Here is a 15,056-nt window from a genome sequence, read left to right as displayed (position 1 = left end):
TTCACTTTTTTTTTTTTTTTTTTTTTTTTTTTTTTTTTTTTTAAATGCAAAAAAGGAGGAACCAAAGGCCACGAGCCCGCAAACCGTTCCATCCAAGAAAAAAAACAAAAACAATACAAAAGAGAGCCAAATTCAAGATACGTTCATGTTATTGATAGTTCTTTCTTTCATGCTTTTGTTTATCTTCTTGGATCTTCTTTCACCACATCCATAAGTGGGGAAAAAAAGGTTACACTGATGATGGTATCATTGTTTATTTTGTTCACAATACAGTATATCTAAACAGTTTGTACATTTTATTCTCTCTGTCTCTAAGCAGTGTAGTTATAACGCATAAACCTATTGAGGGGACAAGTTGAGATTAAAGTCCATTAATACAGTTGTCTCATTGCATTCTTGCTGACACCACACAAATTTGTTGACTTTTGATGTGATTCCTTGTTGTGAAGTGACAAGAAACTGGCATTGTTAATGCATTCAGTATGACAAAACCATTATCAAATGCCAGATTAATTTAACCCCTCAGATCAGTGACATATTTCTTGCATTATTACCATCTAGATGGTTTTATTTCGAATAGGGGAGACATTTCAGTTTGAGTAGCACTAACTATAGGCTTCATTAGCCCATGCGCTATGAGGGGTCTTTTCTGAATTGAATGAAATTGGCAGGAGATTGTAAGAATAAAATAAGAAAGGTGTCCTTGCATTGAAATAATCATTTGGTAGAAATTCCCTGTTGTGGAAGGGTAAATGTGTAAGATGCATAATGGAAACACAGAAAAGTACATTGTCAGCATTACCCGCACACACAGTCTAGACAGTGCATTTGTTAGACTTGCATGCACTAAGGACAGTCTTAACACGTCCTGTCATTTTACGCATTTTTCCTGTTTAGTATTGTTTCAAGGTGCGATGTTGCTACTTGTTGCCTCTGCCAAGGAGGTTTTGTTTTTGTCCTCTTTGGTATGTTTCTTTGTCTTACTGTTTGCAGCATTCCTCAGAAAGTTATGAATGGATATTTGATGAAATTTTGTGGAAGGGTGGGCCATTGACCAAGGGAGAAATGATTGAATTTTGGGGTGGATCTGGATCCAGAGTATTCCACACAACATCTTCAAAAGTTCTCGATGAATTTCAGTGACATTTCGTTGAAAGGTGGACCATAGACCAAGAAAGAATTGATTAAATTTGGGGGCGAATCTGGATTCGAATCCGGATCCTTTTTAATGGCAGTGGCGATGGTGGAGGTATGCGCTTTCTGAATGCTTTCTAGTTCACCATTGTTAATTCCTTGCTTTTATTCCCTGTAATATGATGACTTGGTTTTATTTTAATCTTGATGCCATGGGATGGTTTTATGCAGTTTAGGAAAGATCTGAATAGGAGAGGTTAGGTATACAGTAGCTTTCACAAGTGCTTGTGGGCCATTCGGGCCCCTCGCACTTGCTCCGGCGGAGGGCTGTCACGATTATGTGCTGTTCTAGTGTAACATCACTTGGATTTTTTGCATCTAATCAACTGATCGTGTTATTTGCAGCTTCAGGAATGGAACCCAAGTTGTCTGAATGCAAGTCCAAAGTACACACACAGGCATATGGTTACTGCTACAGTTTGTTTTAGTTTTCCGTCAGGGCAAAAAATTCTACGGAGATCCTATGCTGGGCTCCAGGAGCAGCGTTTATTGGTCAAAATGTGATTGCTTATCCATCCATCATCCAATCCTATGTTGCCCCATGAGAGGCGTAGGAGCCCTGGGCTAGGCAAGTTGGTCCTGACATTTAAGATGAGAGTGACCAGCTTCACTCATCCTTGAGTGGCATTACGTGAGCAATAAACCCCAACCACCCCTTGGATATAAACCTTCACCAGCTCAATCCGATTGGAGCACCTCAATTACCTACTTAACCACCGGGTGCCAAAACTTGGTTATATGGTCACCATCCAGCGTAATAAATGGTTTCCTGGTGTACAGGAAACCATTTGGCCTGTCACTCAGTGTAGAGTCACCCACAGGCAGAAGGAAGAGGAAAGAATGAAGGAAAGAAAGACAGAAGTGGATGGAAGGAAAGAAGGCTGGAGGAGAGGAAAGAGTAGACACCTGAGAGCAGCACTACATCGAGTGAATGGATGGTGAGCATCCTCACCTACCACAATAAAAGTTTTTCAATCGTGATGGGACCAAGTTTTTTCACGTCAGCAAATTTTTTGCAATTTTTGTGCCAATTTTGGTGCGATTTGAATATTTCAATGTGTAGTTTCGGCTGCCCAAAACACACACACACACACACACACACACACACACACACACACACACGCACAGCAAGTGCTATAGTATATTAGATTAACCTCTGTATTATTAAGGATCACTAAGCTAAAAGAAAAATTCATAATTCATTCATCATCCAATCCCACGTTGCCCCATGAGGAGCATAGGAGCCTGGGGCTAGGCTAGTTGTTCCTGACATTTTAGATGAGAGTGACCAGCTTCTATCATCCCTGTGTGGCATTACATGAGCAGTGAACCCCAACTATCCCTTGGATATAAACCTTCACTGGCTCAGTCCAACTGGAGTGCCGTAATTACCCACTAAACCACCAGGCGCTATAATTTGGTTATATGGTTACCACCCAGCATAGTAAATGGTTTCCTGGTGTACAGGAAATCATTTGGCTTGTCACTTGGTGTAAAGTTACCCACAGGCAGAAGGAAGAGAAAAGAATGAAGGAAAGAAAGATAGAAGAGGATGGAAGGAAAGAAGGATCAAGGAGATGAAAGGGCAGACACCCGAGAGCAGCATTACATCGAGTGAGTGGATGGTGAACGCCCCCACCTTAATCAATAAAAAATGATCTGAGTGTGGTGAGAACTTTCAAAATGACTCTTTGATAGTGAAGGGGCACAGGGAATCTATAAAGGTAACATCATCATCATCTGGACCTCCTTTCCCTCCGTTGGACAGGATGAGGAGTAGCAATCTCCAGACAGCTAAAGTTTGTCCGATTCAATGGGCCATGCTTTCATTCACTTAACATTCAAGACCTTGAAATCTTTGCTCCACCTGATAGGCCAAAAAAATTTTCACCACGATCTGTAGCTTCACATATACCCATCTGATAGAGCCAGTCCGAATGCTGTAGCATTAAAAAGGGGTGCTGAATCCCTGATCATTCACTTCACACAAAATTCATCCAGCCAGCTTGATTTCTTGTCAGTCCCTTAGCCTCACTGGCTTTCATATCTCTCTTCCATACACACTTATCCACCATATCCCTCCACTTTCTTCTTGGCCTACCTAGCCTCCTCCCTCCTCCTAATTCTCTCAGATATACATTTTTTGTCACTCTTTTGTCATCCATTCTCTCCACATGACCATACCATCTCAGTACACCCTTTGATTCTAGTGTCCACATACTTCCTCACCCTGCATCTTTCACAAATCACATTATTCTGTATCTTATCCACTCTCTGTACTCCACATACATTCCACAGCAGTCCCATCACTACTCTCACTCCTGACTTTTCATTTTCGTGCCACACCATAGGCTCACATCGGTATGTTCAGGCTGGCAGTAACATAACATAAGCCTTACGCAGCTGCAGCGCTCAAGCCTCTGTTTCTTATCAAGGCCTTCATAGCACCAGCTACTTTCCTTCCTTGTGTCACTCAACTTTCCACTTCTTTTGCCCATTTTCATCTCTTTTTCTATTGCTGTACCCAGGTATTTCGACCTCTCTCACCAATTCCAGTCTCTCCATTCACTGTAACATCACACTGGGAGTCGCTATCTCTCTCAACAAACATCACTTTACGCTTTTCTACATTCGCTCTCAAGGAACAACACTCATAGACATCTACAAAACTGTGCACTAATCTACCAAGCTCTTGTCTGATATTTGCTAGTAGCACTGCATTATCATCATTCATTCATCATCCAATCCTACATTGCCCCATGAGGAGCGTAGGAGCCTGGGGCTAGGCAAGTTGGTCCTGACATTTATTGTGAGTGACCAGCCTTACTCATCTCTGAGTGGCATTACATGAGCAGTAAACCCCAACCTCCCCTTGGATATAAACCTTCACGGGCTTAATCCGATTGGAGCTCCATAATTACCCACTAAACCACCAGTCGCCAAAATTTGGTTATATGGTTATCACCCAGCATAGTAAATGGTTTCCTGGTGTACAGGAAACCATTTGGCTTGTCACTCAGTGTAGAGTCACTCACAGGCAGAAGGATGAGGAAAGAAAGACAGAAGAGGATGGAAGGAAAGAAGGATGGAGGAGAGGAGAGGGCTGACACCCAAAAGCAGCACTACATCGAGTGAGTGGATGGTGAGCGCCCCCACCTACCACAAGACTGCATCATCAACATACAATAAATTTGAGATATTCCATCCATCACCATTTATTTACGATGCCATCCCTCTCTCCATTATATACTTGTGTTTTTACTTCTCTCATCACCTCATCCATATATATATATATTGAACAACCATGGGGACATCACACAACCTTGTCGCACGCCCACATTGATTGTGAACCATTCACTTAGATGCCCATTTACCATTACACATGCCTCACTACCATCATAGAAACTCTTGATGGCTCCTAGCAGCTTACCATCTACACTGGTCGTGCGCAAAACTTTCCACAAACCTCTATCCAGCATATTCAGTTCATATTTCAACTGAACCTGTCCTGTATTAACTCTAGCCACTTCTTCATCTTTTCCTCCACTGCTTTCTTAATCTCTTCATCCCACCATGCCGTACCAGTCTTCTTTGTTATGCTTTCCACACCACACACCACTTTAACATTCCTAACTAAGCAATCCCTATATGCATTCCACAAGCTGTCCAGATCCATTTCATTCCAATTGACTGATTCTAACGCCTCCCCTACTTTGGCCTGTATTCATCTGCCTTTTCTTTGAGCCTCCGCTTCTCGAATTTCAATCTTTCTCCCAGATTGCTCCTTTCCCTCTCTTGGTCCACCTGACTCCTTTCAGCTTGATCTTGCATACTACAGTCATATAATCTGACAGATGTCCACATTGTCCTCTCACTGCCCTTTTATCAGCAACACGTCCCAGCATCGTTTTCTCTACAAGCATATAGGCAGTCAGGGTCCTTTCAACATGATCTCCATTCTCTTCATACCCTGTATATTTATGTACATCTTTGTGTTTGAATAAGAATTACAAATGCACAACTTCCTTTTCTGACACACATCCTTCTGTTATCATTCTCTCCTGGTTCTCCATTATTACCCATTATATCATTCACAGGACCAGTGCCTACTCTTCCATTGATGTCACCCTTTACAAACACTTTATAACTCCTGGGCCTTTCTCCTACTACTTCATCCAGCTCATCCCAAAATCTGCCTTTCTCTGTCACTTTCCTGTCATCACATAGTGCATACACTACAATCACTGCCACTTGCACCTTCTAAAACTTGAACTTGACATTCTTGAGCTAACACATTTGTAGTCTCTCATTCCACTCTGCCACACTTAATTTATCAACAAGCAACTCCTTCCTTGCATCTTCTCGCCCATTCATGCCTTGCCTTACACATTTTACACCCTCCCACTCCACCACACCATTTCATCTTTCTTTCACATAATGCCATCAGGACATATCTTGCACCCATCAGTATATTCACTACTTCCACTGCCTTGCTCTCCACATTCACACCTTTCACATTCCATATGGCCTTGCAAATCTGCACAGCCAAAATGCACAGAGAACATTATGCTCTTCCATGTCTATAATTGGCTTAGGTAAGAACAGAGGATTGAGGTGCTCATAACTTTTTTTTTTTTCCTCCAGGTTTCTTGATTAGTACTGTATTGTTCCATAGTTTTATGTACTTGTTAACCTTAGTATTTCCTTGCTTGTAATTTCTTCAGTGCAGCAATATATTTTTTTTTTATCTTGGTACCTTCAAGCTATTGTGTTTAGTTGAGACTTCAGTGTTGTCGGAGTGACGGCCTTGACAATTAGAGATTTAGTCCCTGTGAGGTGATGAGGTTTTTTCATGTAATGCTGTCAAGGGATGTAAGCTGGTCGTGTACTGTTAAACGTACTGGATTACGGAAGTCAGGCCTCAAGACGTACTTGTTGAAGAGAGTAAAATGGGATTTGCTCTTGCAGTTTTACTTTCAGACAGAATCCTTCTTTTTAACCCCTCATTCGAATATTGTATTTTGCATTTTACTCAAACCCTTACACATATTTTTTATTGCTTAGGAAGGGCCTGTTTTGGTGAAGGGATCAGTGAAGGCTGTATGTAATATCTCCAGTTTAAAAAAATCTGTTTTATGATGAAAAAATTGTGTGGTGATAAGAAGAACAGAATAAAGCTTAGGTCACCAGATTGAAGAAATGATACTCATAACTGTTTTTGTTTGTTGTTGTCAGGCCTCCTCATCAGCCATTCCAGCTCACATCAAGGCATCACGGGAATATAAACAACAAGTTAAGAATATGACGGCTGCCTCCGCTGAAGCCCTGTCTCCGAGTGCTCTGCAGGCACAAAAGCATCTATTGGCCAGAGGTATGTACACTTATTTCCTTTCCTACTTTTTCAGGATGTTGTAGAAATTAGTGGCATTTACAGCAAGTCCTCTTTATGAGTTTCTTTTTTAATACTCATCAATTTCACAGTAACTTGCATTGAAATTGTTCACTACAGTTGCTGTGTAACTTTGAAAGCTGTTTGTCAGTTCCCCCAGTTTTCAGTGGCATTTATTTGGAGAAGTTGTGATAATTTAGAACATTTCCCTGTCTAATAAAGAGGACTACCAATTTGAATGTCTGCCCTGCATTGATATATAATATGGAGATAATATTCTTTATAATAGTAAGCTGGAATATGCATTTGATTCCATACATATGGCAATCAAGCACAAGATGTTATCTTTTTGTATGGTGACACCTACCACCAAATTGGAAAAATTATACCCACACATAGACATGCTGTTAACACCTTCAGTCTAATGACTCATCTTTGTATTTTTGTTCTTGCTATTTCCAGATTATTTTATTCAGCTTATAACAGACCTTTAGTAGTGAAGGGCTTAATGAAGGCTCTACAAACCCTCTAGTTTCAAAAATCTTTCCCAAGTTGAGTAAAATCACCTGGAGGTAGCAAGAGTAAAATAGACTACATCGTCAGATTGAAGGGGTTAATTTAAAAGACACAACAATTTTGACCCAACCTAGACAGACTTATTGTGGATGTAATTCTTCCATACAAACACAGCACTGTGAAATCAAGATACCTCCAGATTGTTTGTGATGTGACTATTAAAGAACTCTCTTGAATTGTAAACAGACCACCTCCCCTATGGACCCACAAATTGTAAGCAGTACTGTCTTTGTCATTCCATTGTCAGTCCTACTTTTCTTGACCTAATAAATGTAATGCAAATGAGATGTTCATTGTACTGAAAGTAAAATACATTAAGTTGGAGGTGGAGGTCTCTTTGCCACTATGTTTATGTACTTTTGGTCATGTGGAAGGGTTGAGCTTTATGGCTGTGCTGTAATTCCATTTGCATCTTGTATTCTTGCAGTTTTTAGTATTTTCAAAAGTATAAATTTTTCCTCACCCTGTCCTAGGGTGGGAAAGGAGGTCCAGATGATGATGATAAATTTTTTCGGTATTTTAAAGGTTCAGCATGCTGTAAAGAGTGGTGTCAATTTATCCAGCATTTTTATATCCATGTAATAAGTTCTTACTGTTGTATTTTTGAAAATATTGTTCTAAAATATCAAAATTCTGGTATGTTAACCTCATCAATCAGAGGACGTTATTTACATTTTAGTCTTGCTACTCCCAGATAATTTAATTCAGCTTAAGAGAGCACCGTAGTGAAGAGGTTATTGTAGTCCACATCTAGCCTCAATACTTTGAAAAATTTATCTTGATGAGAAGAAAATAATCTAGAAATAGCAGTTAAACTTATAAATATATATCATATTGAAGTGGTTAATATTCATTGCAAACGGGAATGGAATTACAGTAGACTTTTTATTTTGTTTTTACTTTTTTCTCCTGGCATCTTGTTTTATCCTCTTGGATTGTTGGAATTTTATTACTCCTTCCTGTTAAGGATGCTTTTAACTCTTTAGCTATGAATTATCCCCTCTGCATTTTATATCAGCTAACATCTGAGAGTTTTACAAAGCTTAAGGGAAACCTAGGGCACCAAAAATGTCAAAAGCCAACACAAAGTTTTGAAAATAAAGAAGTTTATATTTTACTCCAACTGATGACAGGTGATTTTATTCAGCTGATGGAAACTCTTTGCAGGCAAAGTGTTCTTAAGTTTCTACTGAAAATTGTCAGGACTTTTATCTCTCTTTCTTCTGTTTTTTCTTTTCATTACATTTATTATGTTATGAAGGCTGCAGGTATTGGGGATTTTGCTTGTGTACTAACCATATTCTTCTGTTGTATCACTTGGCCATCTTTTATCATTTCACTGTGACTTATGAATTTCATTGTGATAGATAATGGATTATTCCCAACATGCAAATATATGGTACTTGACCATACTGCCAGCAGGGAATTGCAAAGTATTTTTAAGTTGAAGCAAGTTACTGGAAGCACAGACATTCATTGTTATATGCCTGGGCTCCCAAAATTATCACAGTGTTCTCCCATCTAATGCTGTAATATGGGGGAACTTGGTAATTGGCCTTATAGATGTGAATGAGACTTTTACTCCTTCACTATGATGACATATTTTATTTACTTTTGCTCCTTTCTGGCCATTTTACTAAACTTAGAAGGGATTTGTCAAATGAGGGGTTAGCTTCAGTGAGTAGTAATCCACTGAACATATTTCCTGAATTGATTAAAATCATATGGTGATACCAAGAATAATGCAATGAATTGTGTCCCTGAGCTATATGGCTAATAAGCAGTATTTTAGCATTGTTAAGGAAGTAACAGTGAAACAACAAACAAATAGGCAGCATATAACAAAGACTTGTGAGATACCAGTTAACAGTATGGGAGGGATGACCTCTCTCCATCCATTAACCTTCAGTCCAGTGACATATTTGTAGTTCATTCTTGTTTTAGTAAATCATTTTATTCTGTGTGGGACAGCCTGATAGTGGAGAAGGGATTGATAAGATGATATTTAACCTCTCCTGGTGGAAAAGAATCCATAGCTTATATGTAACATTTCCAGATGGAAAGTTGATCTGTAGCTGAATAAAGTTGAACACTAGGCTACAGCTAATTCCACCAGTTAGAAAAGTCAGTCGAGCTGAATAAAGTCATCTGGAGATAGCAAGAACAAAACTATGTCATTATATTGAAGGCATTAATGCTATAATTACATGATTTCCCTTCATGCATGGATAATTGAGTGAATGTTTTGTATATCAGAATTTTATGGTGAAGCCAGTTTGTGCCTCTAGCATGTGTTACTGTCCAGACATTAATTGGTGATTTCTACTTCATGTTGTGTGTTACTTTCCATTTGTATTGAGAAGCTACAGCACAGATTTTAATTATGTGTTACATATGGAATGAAAGCAAGCCTTGTTTACACTACTGTTGTTTGAAGTTGAATCTTCAAAAGAGTCATTGTTATTTTAGCCAGTATTATATTCAGCTGTCAGGTGAAGGCAGTTGGAAGTACACAGCAGTGAATAAGTTTCTATTAAGCTAAGCACATATTGGCAAAACACAGAATGTTTCTGCACCTTATTTCTGCATTACCACGATTTGTTGTCTTTACTTGAAGCATTCTTCATAATTACTTTGCATGAATTGAGTTGCAAGGCAAGTGTGTCATTAACTTATTGATGGTTTGTTTTTTAATTTCAAAGATGATAATGATAGAAAGTTGATATACTGAACATTCTGACATAGACACTGGAGACATATCTTGATATATATTTATTTATGTATATTACATGTTCAGTATTTAGTGATGGCCGAGTGAAACAAGTCATTAATACCATGCTAAAGGCATGTCCCCCTCAGGTACTACCCTAACCAGCACTACTGGTAGCAACAATGGCAGTAGTGGCAGTGGCAGCAGCAGCAGCAGCAAGTCCAGCAATGGGGGCAATGGCTCCAGCAACATGCTGTCCGGCCTGCCACCTAACCTCAACCTGCCCTTCAACCTGTCTCGAGAGGTGGAGATCATCCGCAAGGACTCCCCGGCCTCCTCCTCATCTCCTGGCCCGGGACCCCTTGACTCGCCCTCCCAGGTTTCAATCTCCAAGGTGCGGTCGTCCAACCCTCACTCCTCTCACACCTCAGCCGACCGAGCCCTCATCAAGGTTCGCACCTCACCCTCATACCACCTCTCTGCCAGCCTACTCCTGCACTATTTTACTTTAGTTGGTATTTACGTTCTTGTGCATAAGCAGTGTGCTTGTGGGTACTGTCTTACTAATATATACATTTATTAAAGAAATAAAATCCTTAAAGTAAGTACAGCATGATTATTTAGCCATGTTATTTGAAAGTAATCTCTCATAGAATTGTAGCACAAGATTCATTATTACACCGGATTTGTCATACAGTTAACTTTCACTGCATGTGATGACAAGTTGAAATTTTGCAAAATTATCACACTCCCAAGTTTCCTACTTTGTAACTACTGTATTATGACCAACTTTCTTCTTATTATTATGGGTTTGAAAATTATATTATTTGGTGATGCTAACATTTATAATACCATACCTTTAGTGTTGATGATTTTGTATTGGCATAAATATGATTTGAGACAATTATCTGAAAAAATTTTAAAAATCGGTTTAGTTTCAGCCAACAACTGGACTGACCATATTTTATCCCAAGAATTGTGACAGACCCTGCTTATCAGACTAATATTATTTCAAGTTTTTCCAGAGTAGTCGGCTTTGTAATATAAACTTGATCAATGAAAAGCTTTGCAGGGATATATGATGGTAGGACTGACTTTTTGTTTGCATTTTATTTTTTATTTTTTCCATATTTGTCTTATTTTTATTTATGCCTTTTTTCTACTTAATTTTTCATGTTGTTGCCTTTTTTGTACATTTGTTTAAGCCGTGCTTTACAGACTAATGCTAATGCTTTCTAATTTTCCTATTTCTCTAATGGATTGGACCAGTTTCTTAACATTTATGCTGTTTTAATTATGCTTTAATTTGTTATACGGCACTGTTGTTTAATTTCTGTAGTATTGGGTTATAATTACAAAAATGTTATTTTAAAAATTATTTTTTAAACTTATTTCAGATATATAACTGCTGATTTCTTTTATTGCCTCCTGTGTATAGTATGAAATAGTTTGCTGAAGTATATAAATGTTAACCCAGTTTTTGTTAGTGCTTTTTAGTGAAGTACTGTACTTCAGTTCCTAGTTTTATTATATTTAGTTCTGCCCGGCTGGCATCATACATCAACATTACCACCACCACTCATCATTATCACCCAGTAAGCTCTGGTCTCCTCCCCCGACAAAATCAGATTTATTTCAAATATTTTTTTACTTGAGTTTGGCTGAGCCAGATTAATGCATAATGTAATTTTTACTCAACTTCCATCATCATTGTAAAGGATGTGAGATTTAGCTCAGCGGTAGTTTGAGGAAGCAATTACTTTCTGTTACTTTGTGGTGTTTTTTTAGCATTCAGAGTGATATGACGTTAATCTTGAAGCTTTTGGCCAAACTCATGATGGATCATCCTGTTGTATTTATATAAGAAATGTTTTAAATCTCTCTTTGCTCTATTAGCAGGTGCAGGTATAAAGTAAGTTCACTTTGAATTTGGTGTTTGTAAGTTACAACTTAACAGTAACACTTCATTTCAGCAGGATGCAAAGCATAGCACTTAGCTCGTCAAGGTTGTGATGTAAAGATCAGCCGTTATTTCATACATAATCTGTATGTACCAATTTCTGCTAGGCCCTTTACTTAGCTGTTGGTTAGGCCTTCTCTTCACTTGTTTGTACTGAGTATGTTCCTCAGGAGTTCAGGATAGTTGATTCATGAAATGTTGGTGTAAGTGTTGAAAGTGAGCAGAGGTTGCTGGTCTCTCCATAATTTCATTGTTATATATAAAAGAGAAATTCTGGAATTGTACAGGCTTATAGAATATTGATGAAATATAGAATGAAAATATTAAACTGAGATCCAGGAATGGATGAATCCTGGTGGAGTCTGTTGAGTGTGTGGAGGAATTTTGTTATCTGGGGGACAGTACGAGAATATGCTGGAAATATAGCTGGAAGTAGCGCAGTAACATGGATAAGGATTGGTTGGAAGAAGTTTAGGGAGTTGTTGCCCCACCAGACATTGAAAGGGCTCTTGCCATATGCCAAGCGGGTCCTAAGCAGCATATGTTCAGACAGATAACAGGCCTGGGGGGTTTAGGATTGTGAATGAAAAGCTGAGAGGAAAGATGGGACTTGAATTTATTAGTTTAGTGATGAGAAGGGATAGATTGAGATGGTTGAGCATGTAGAGAGGATGGAGGATGACAACTGGATGCAGAAGGTAAGAGGTGTGAATGTTGAGGGTAGGGTTGCAGGAAGCAGACAGAAAAAGACTTTGGATGAAGTCACAGAATTTGATCTCAGGGATAAGGGGCTGAACAGAGAGGCTGCTAGAGATTGAGCAGAATGGAGAGCTCCCATTAGGTGATCAGGGCCAGCATTTGCAAGCATGTTGGAACCTTTATAAACCAAACAAAGGGAGACAAAACTAATGTCTCTATTTACATACAGTTCTAGTCAAATCTTATCCAGTGGAGGATGCTTGAACATTGATGTGGATGTATGTCAGCATTTAGCAAAATGGAGGAAAGATCAAGAAACGTTATTGATTGTTTATAATTTTGAGCTAAAGTGATAGAGGCCAGGACCCCAGTCATGCCTTATTAACCCCCCAATACTGTAGTTGTGGGGGGGGGGGTCTGGGGCTGTGGCCTGATATTAGGGGTAATGTCGCTTTGTGCTGCTTCCCCCATCCTTGGGTCCCAGTCCTTGACCCTACTGATTTTCCCATTTTCTTTTCTTCTTTAATCTTTTCTTCCTACCTTTCCTAAGGTGTGAGAGCCGTGCCAATGAGATTTAAAACTCTCATTTCTGAACAGCCTCAGGGAACCACTGGTATGGTATCCCTTTTCAGTTTTGAACAGCCTCAGGGAACCACTGGTATTGTATCCCTTTTCAGTTTTGAGCAGCCTCAGGGAACCACTGGTATGGTATCCCTTTTCAGTTTTGAACAGCCTCAGGGAACCACTGGTATGGTATCCCTTTGTCTCACTCGTTTTGCCCTTCCTCCTAACCCAGGCAGGCTCTCAGGAGTGGCCCAGTTTATTTCCTGCTTTACATATTCGTCTTAGTATGGCCAATGATGAATCTTGTAACCTCTAACCAAGGAACAACAGGAGATGCTCCTCCTAAACCCTCTCCCAGTCCGGCGGATCCCCCTTCCCTTACTTTTCCTCCCCTGTCTTCCTTGTATTCTTCTTCTCCCATTCTCTCCTCCCTCCTCCCCTCTTTCCAAACCCCCTGTTATCATCTTCCATTTTTGGACCTCAGACATGGTCCAGATAATTCAACATCCAACCTATTACCAATGACCTCTCTCTCTCTCTCCTCCAACAAGGTCTGATATTACTTTCTCTGCTCACCTTAATGGTGACCGACTCCTGAAAGTTAAAACTGTTACTCAAGCTAAGAAGATGTTAACGCTGACAGACCCCTCTGGGAATCCTGTCAGAGTAGCCCCAGATGGTCACCAAAATTCTGCAACTGGCACTATTCTGATCCCATCTTACATATCCATAGGTGGCCACAGTTTTTCTGGATGTTCTGCTTACATCCAAGCCATTCAGTCAGTGTTACACGCTTTTCCCTCAAGAGTGTCGCAAATATCCTGTCAGCATAGCGAAGATAACATTCAAGCATCGTGACCTTCCTGCCTCTGTTATTGTTGGTGGTACAGTTCTTCAGGTCAAAGGGTACACACCTCCTCCCCAACAGTGCTCTTCATGCTGGTGCTTTTTCCACCCATCTAGATGCTGTAGGTCCCATGCAGTCTGCCCTGTTTGATATGGTACAAACATATCACCAAAAGTTTTCATACATTTGATATGGGACTTTTAAATTTGGGGGAAATGGCAAATCAACCTTACAGATAATGTTGAACATTGATAGACTGTGTTTGTACAACTTTTGAGTCAGCAGCAAAATAGAACATTGGAAAAGGTTACTTATAACAACCACATGTTGTTCTTTTCTATGTTGTCTTTTTACATCTTCCTTTACCCATTGCTGTTCACTCTGCCAACAGCTCTATCTCCTTGTGCTCTTTACACATTTCAGTCCCAGTACTTTCCAGGTGTCTATTATCCCCAGGAAATTCCGCTGACGACCCTAGGGAAAAGACTTTGTACATTGTTCGGTATGTGCTTGCATATAAAATAGTGCATCTTCACTATTATGTGCAGTATGAGATTGCAGACGTTTTTGTGTTCAGCTTTGTAACAGGGTTGGTTATTTGAACATTCCTGAAATTTATCACCATTGTTGTTATTGTTATTATTGGTTGTAAGTGGGGGTGCTCACCACTCACTCGATGTAGTGCTGCTCTCAGGCGACTGCCCTTTCCTTTCTTCCTTCCTTCTGTCCTTCCTTCCTCTTCTTTATTTCCTTCATTCTTTCCTCTTCCTTCTCCCTGTGGGTGACTCTACGCTGAGTGACAAGCCACATGGTTTCCTGTACACCAAGAAACCATTTACTACACAGGGTGGTAACCATATAACCAAATTATGGCACCTGGTGGTTTAGTGGGTAATTACGGCGCTCCAGTCGGATTGAGCCTGTGCAGGTTTATATCCAAGGGGTGGTTGGGGTTTATTGCCTACATAATGCCACTCAGGGATGAGTAAGGCTGGTCACTCTTATCTTGAATGTCAGGACCAACCTGCCTAGCCCTGGGCTCCTATGCTCCTCATGGGGCAACATAGGATTGGGTGATGGATGGATTATTATTTTTTTTATTTTATTTTTTAGTTAA

At 39.7% G+C, this 15,056-nt stretch overlaps 1 protein-coding gene across 7 annotated transcripts in view; it reads left to right on the top strand.

The window, feature by feature from the left end:
• simj (transcriptional repressor p66-beta simjang) overlaps positions 1-15,056 on the top strand; it is a 68,515-nt gene that overhangs the window by 36,406 nt on the left and 17,053 nt on the right. For 6 of the 7 annotated variants that reach the window (XM_080277424.1, XM_080277425.1, XM_080277426.1 and 3 more), the window contains 2 exons: positions 6,430-6,565; positions 10,004-10,320. In XM_080277424.1, the coding sequence (XP_080133550.1) occupies positions 6,430-6,565; positions 10,004-10,320 (453 nt within the window). The remainder of the gene's footprint in view (positions 1-6,429; positions 6,566-10,003; positions 10,321-15,056) is intronic. The other variant, XM_080277428.1, reaches the window with a different exon arrangement.

Source organism: Coenobita brevimanus, chromosome 69 (assembly GCF_032717465.1).
Source record: "Coenobita brevimanus isolate Jiangsu-jjx chromosome 69, ASM3271746v2, whole genome shotgun sequence".
Lineage (NCBI taxonomy): Eukaryota > Metazoa > Arthropoda > Malacostraca > Decapoda > Coenobitidae > Coenobita > Coenobita brevimanus.
This window is presented reverse-complemented; position numbering and strand designations above follow the sequence as displayed.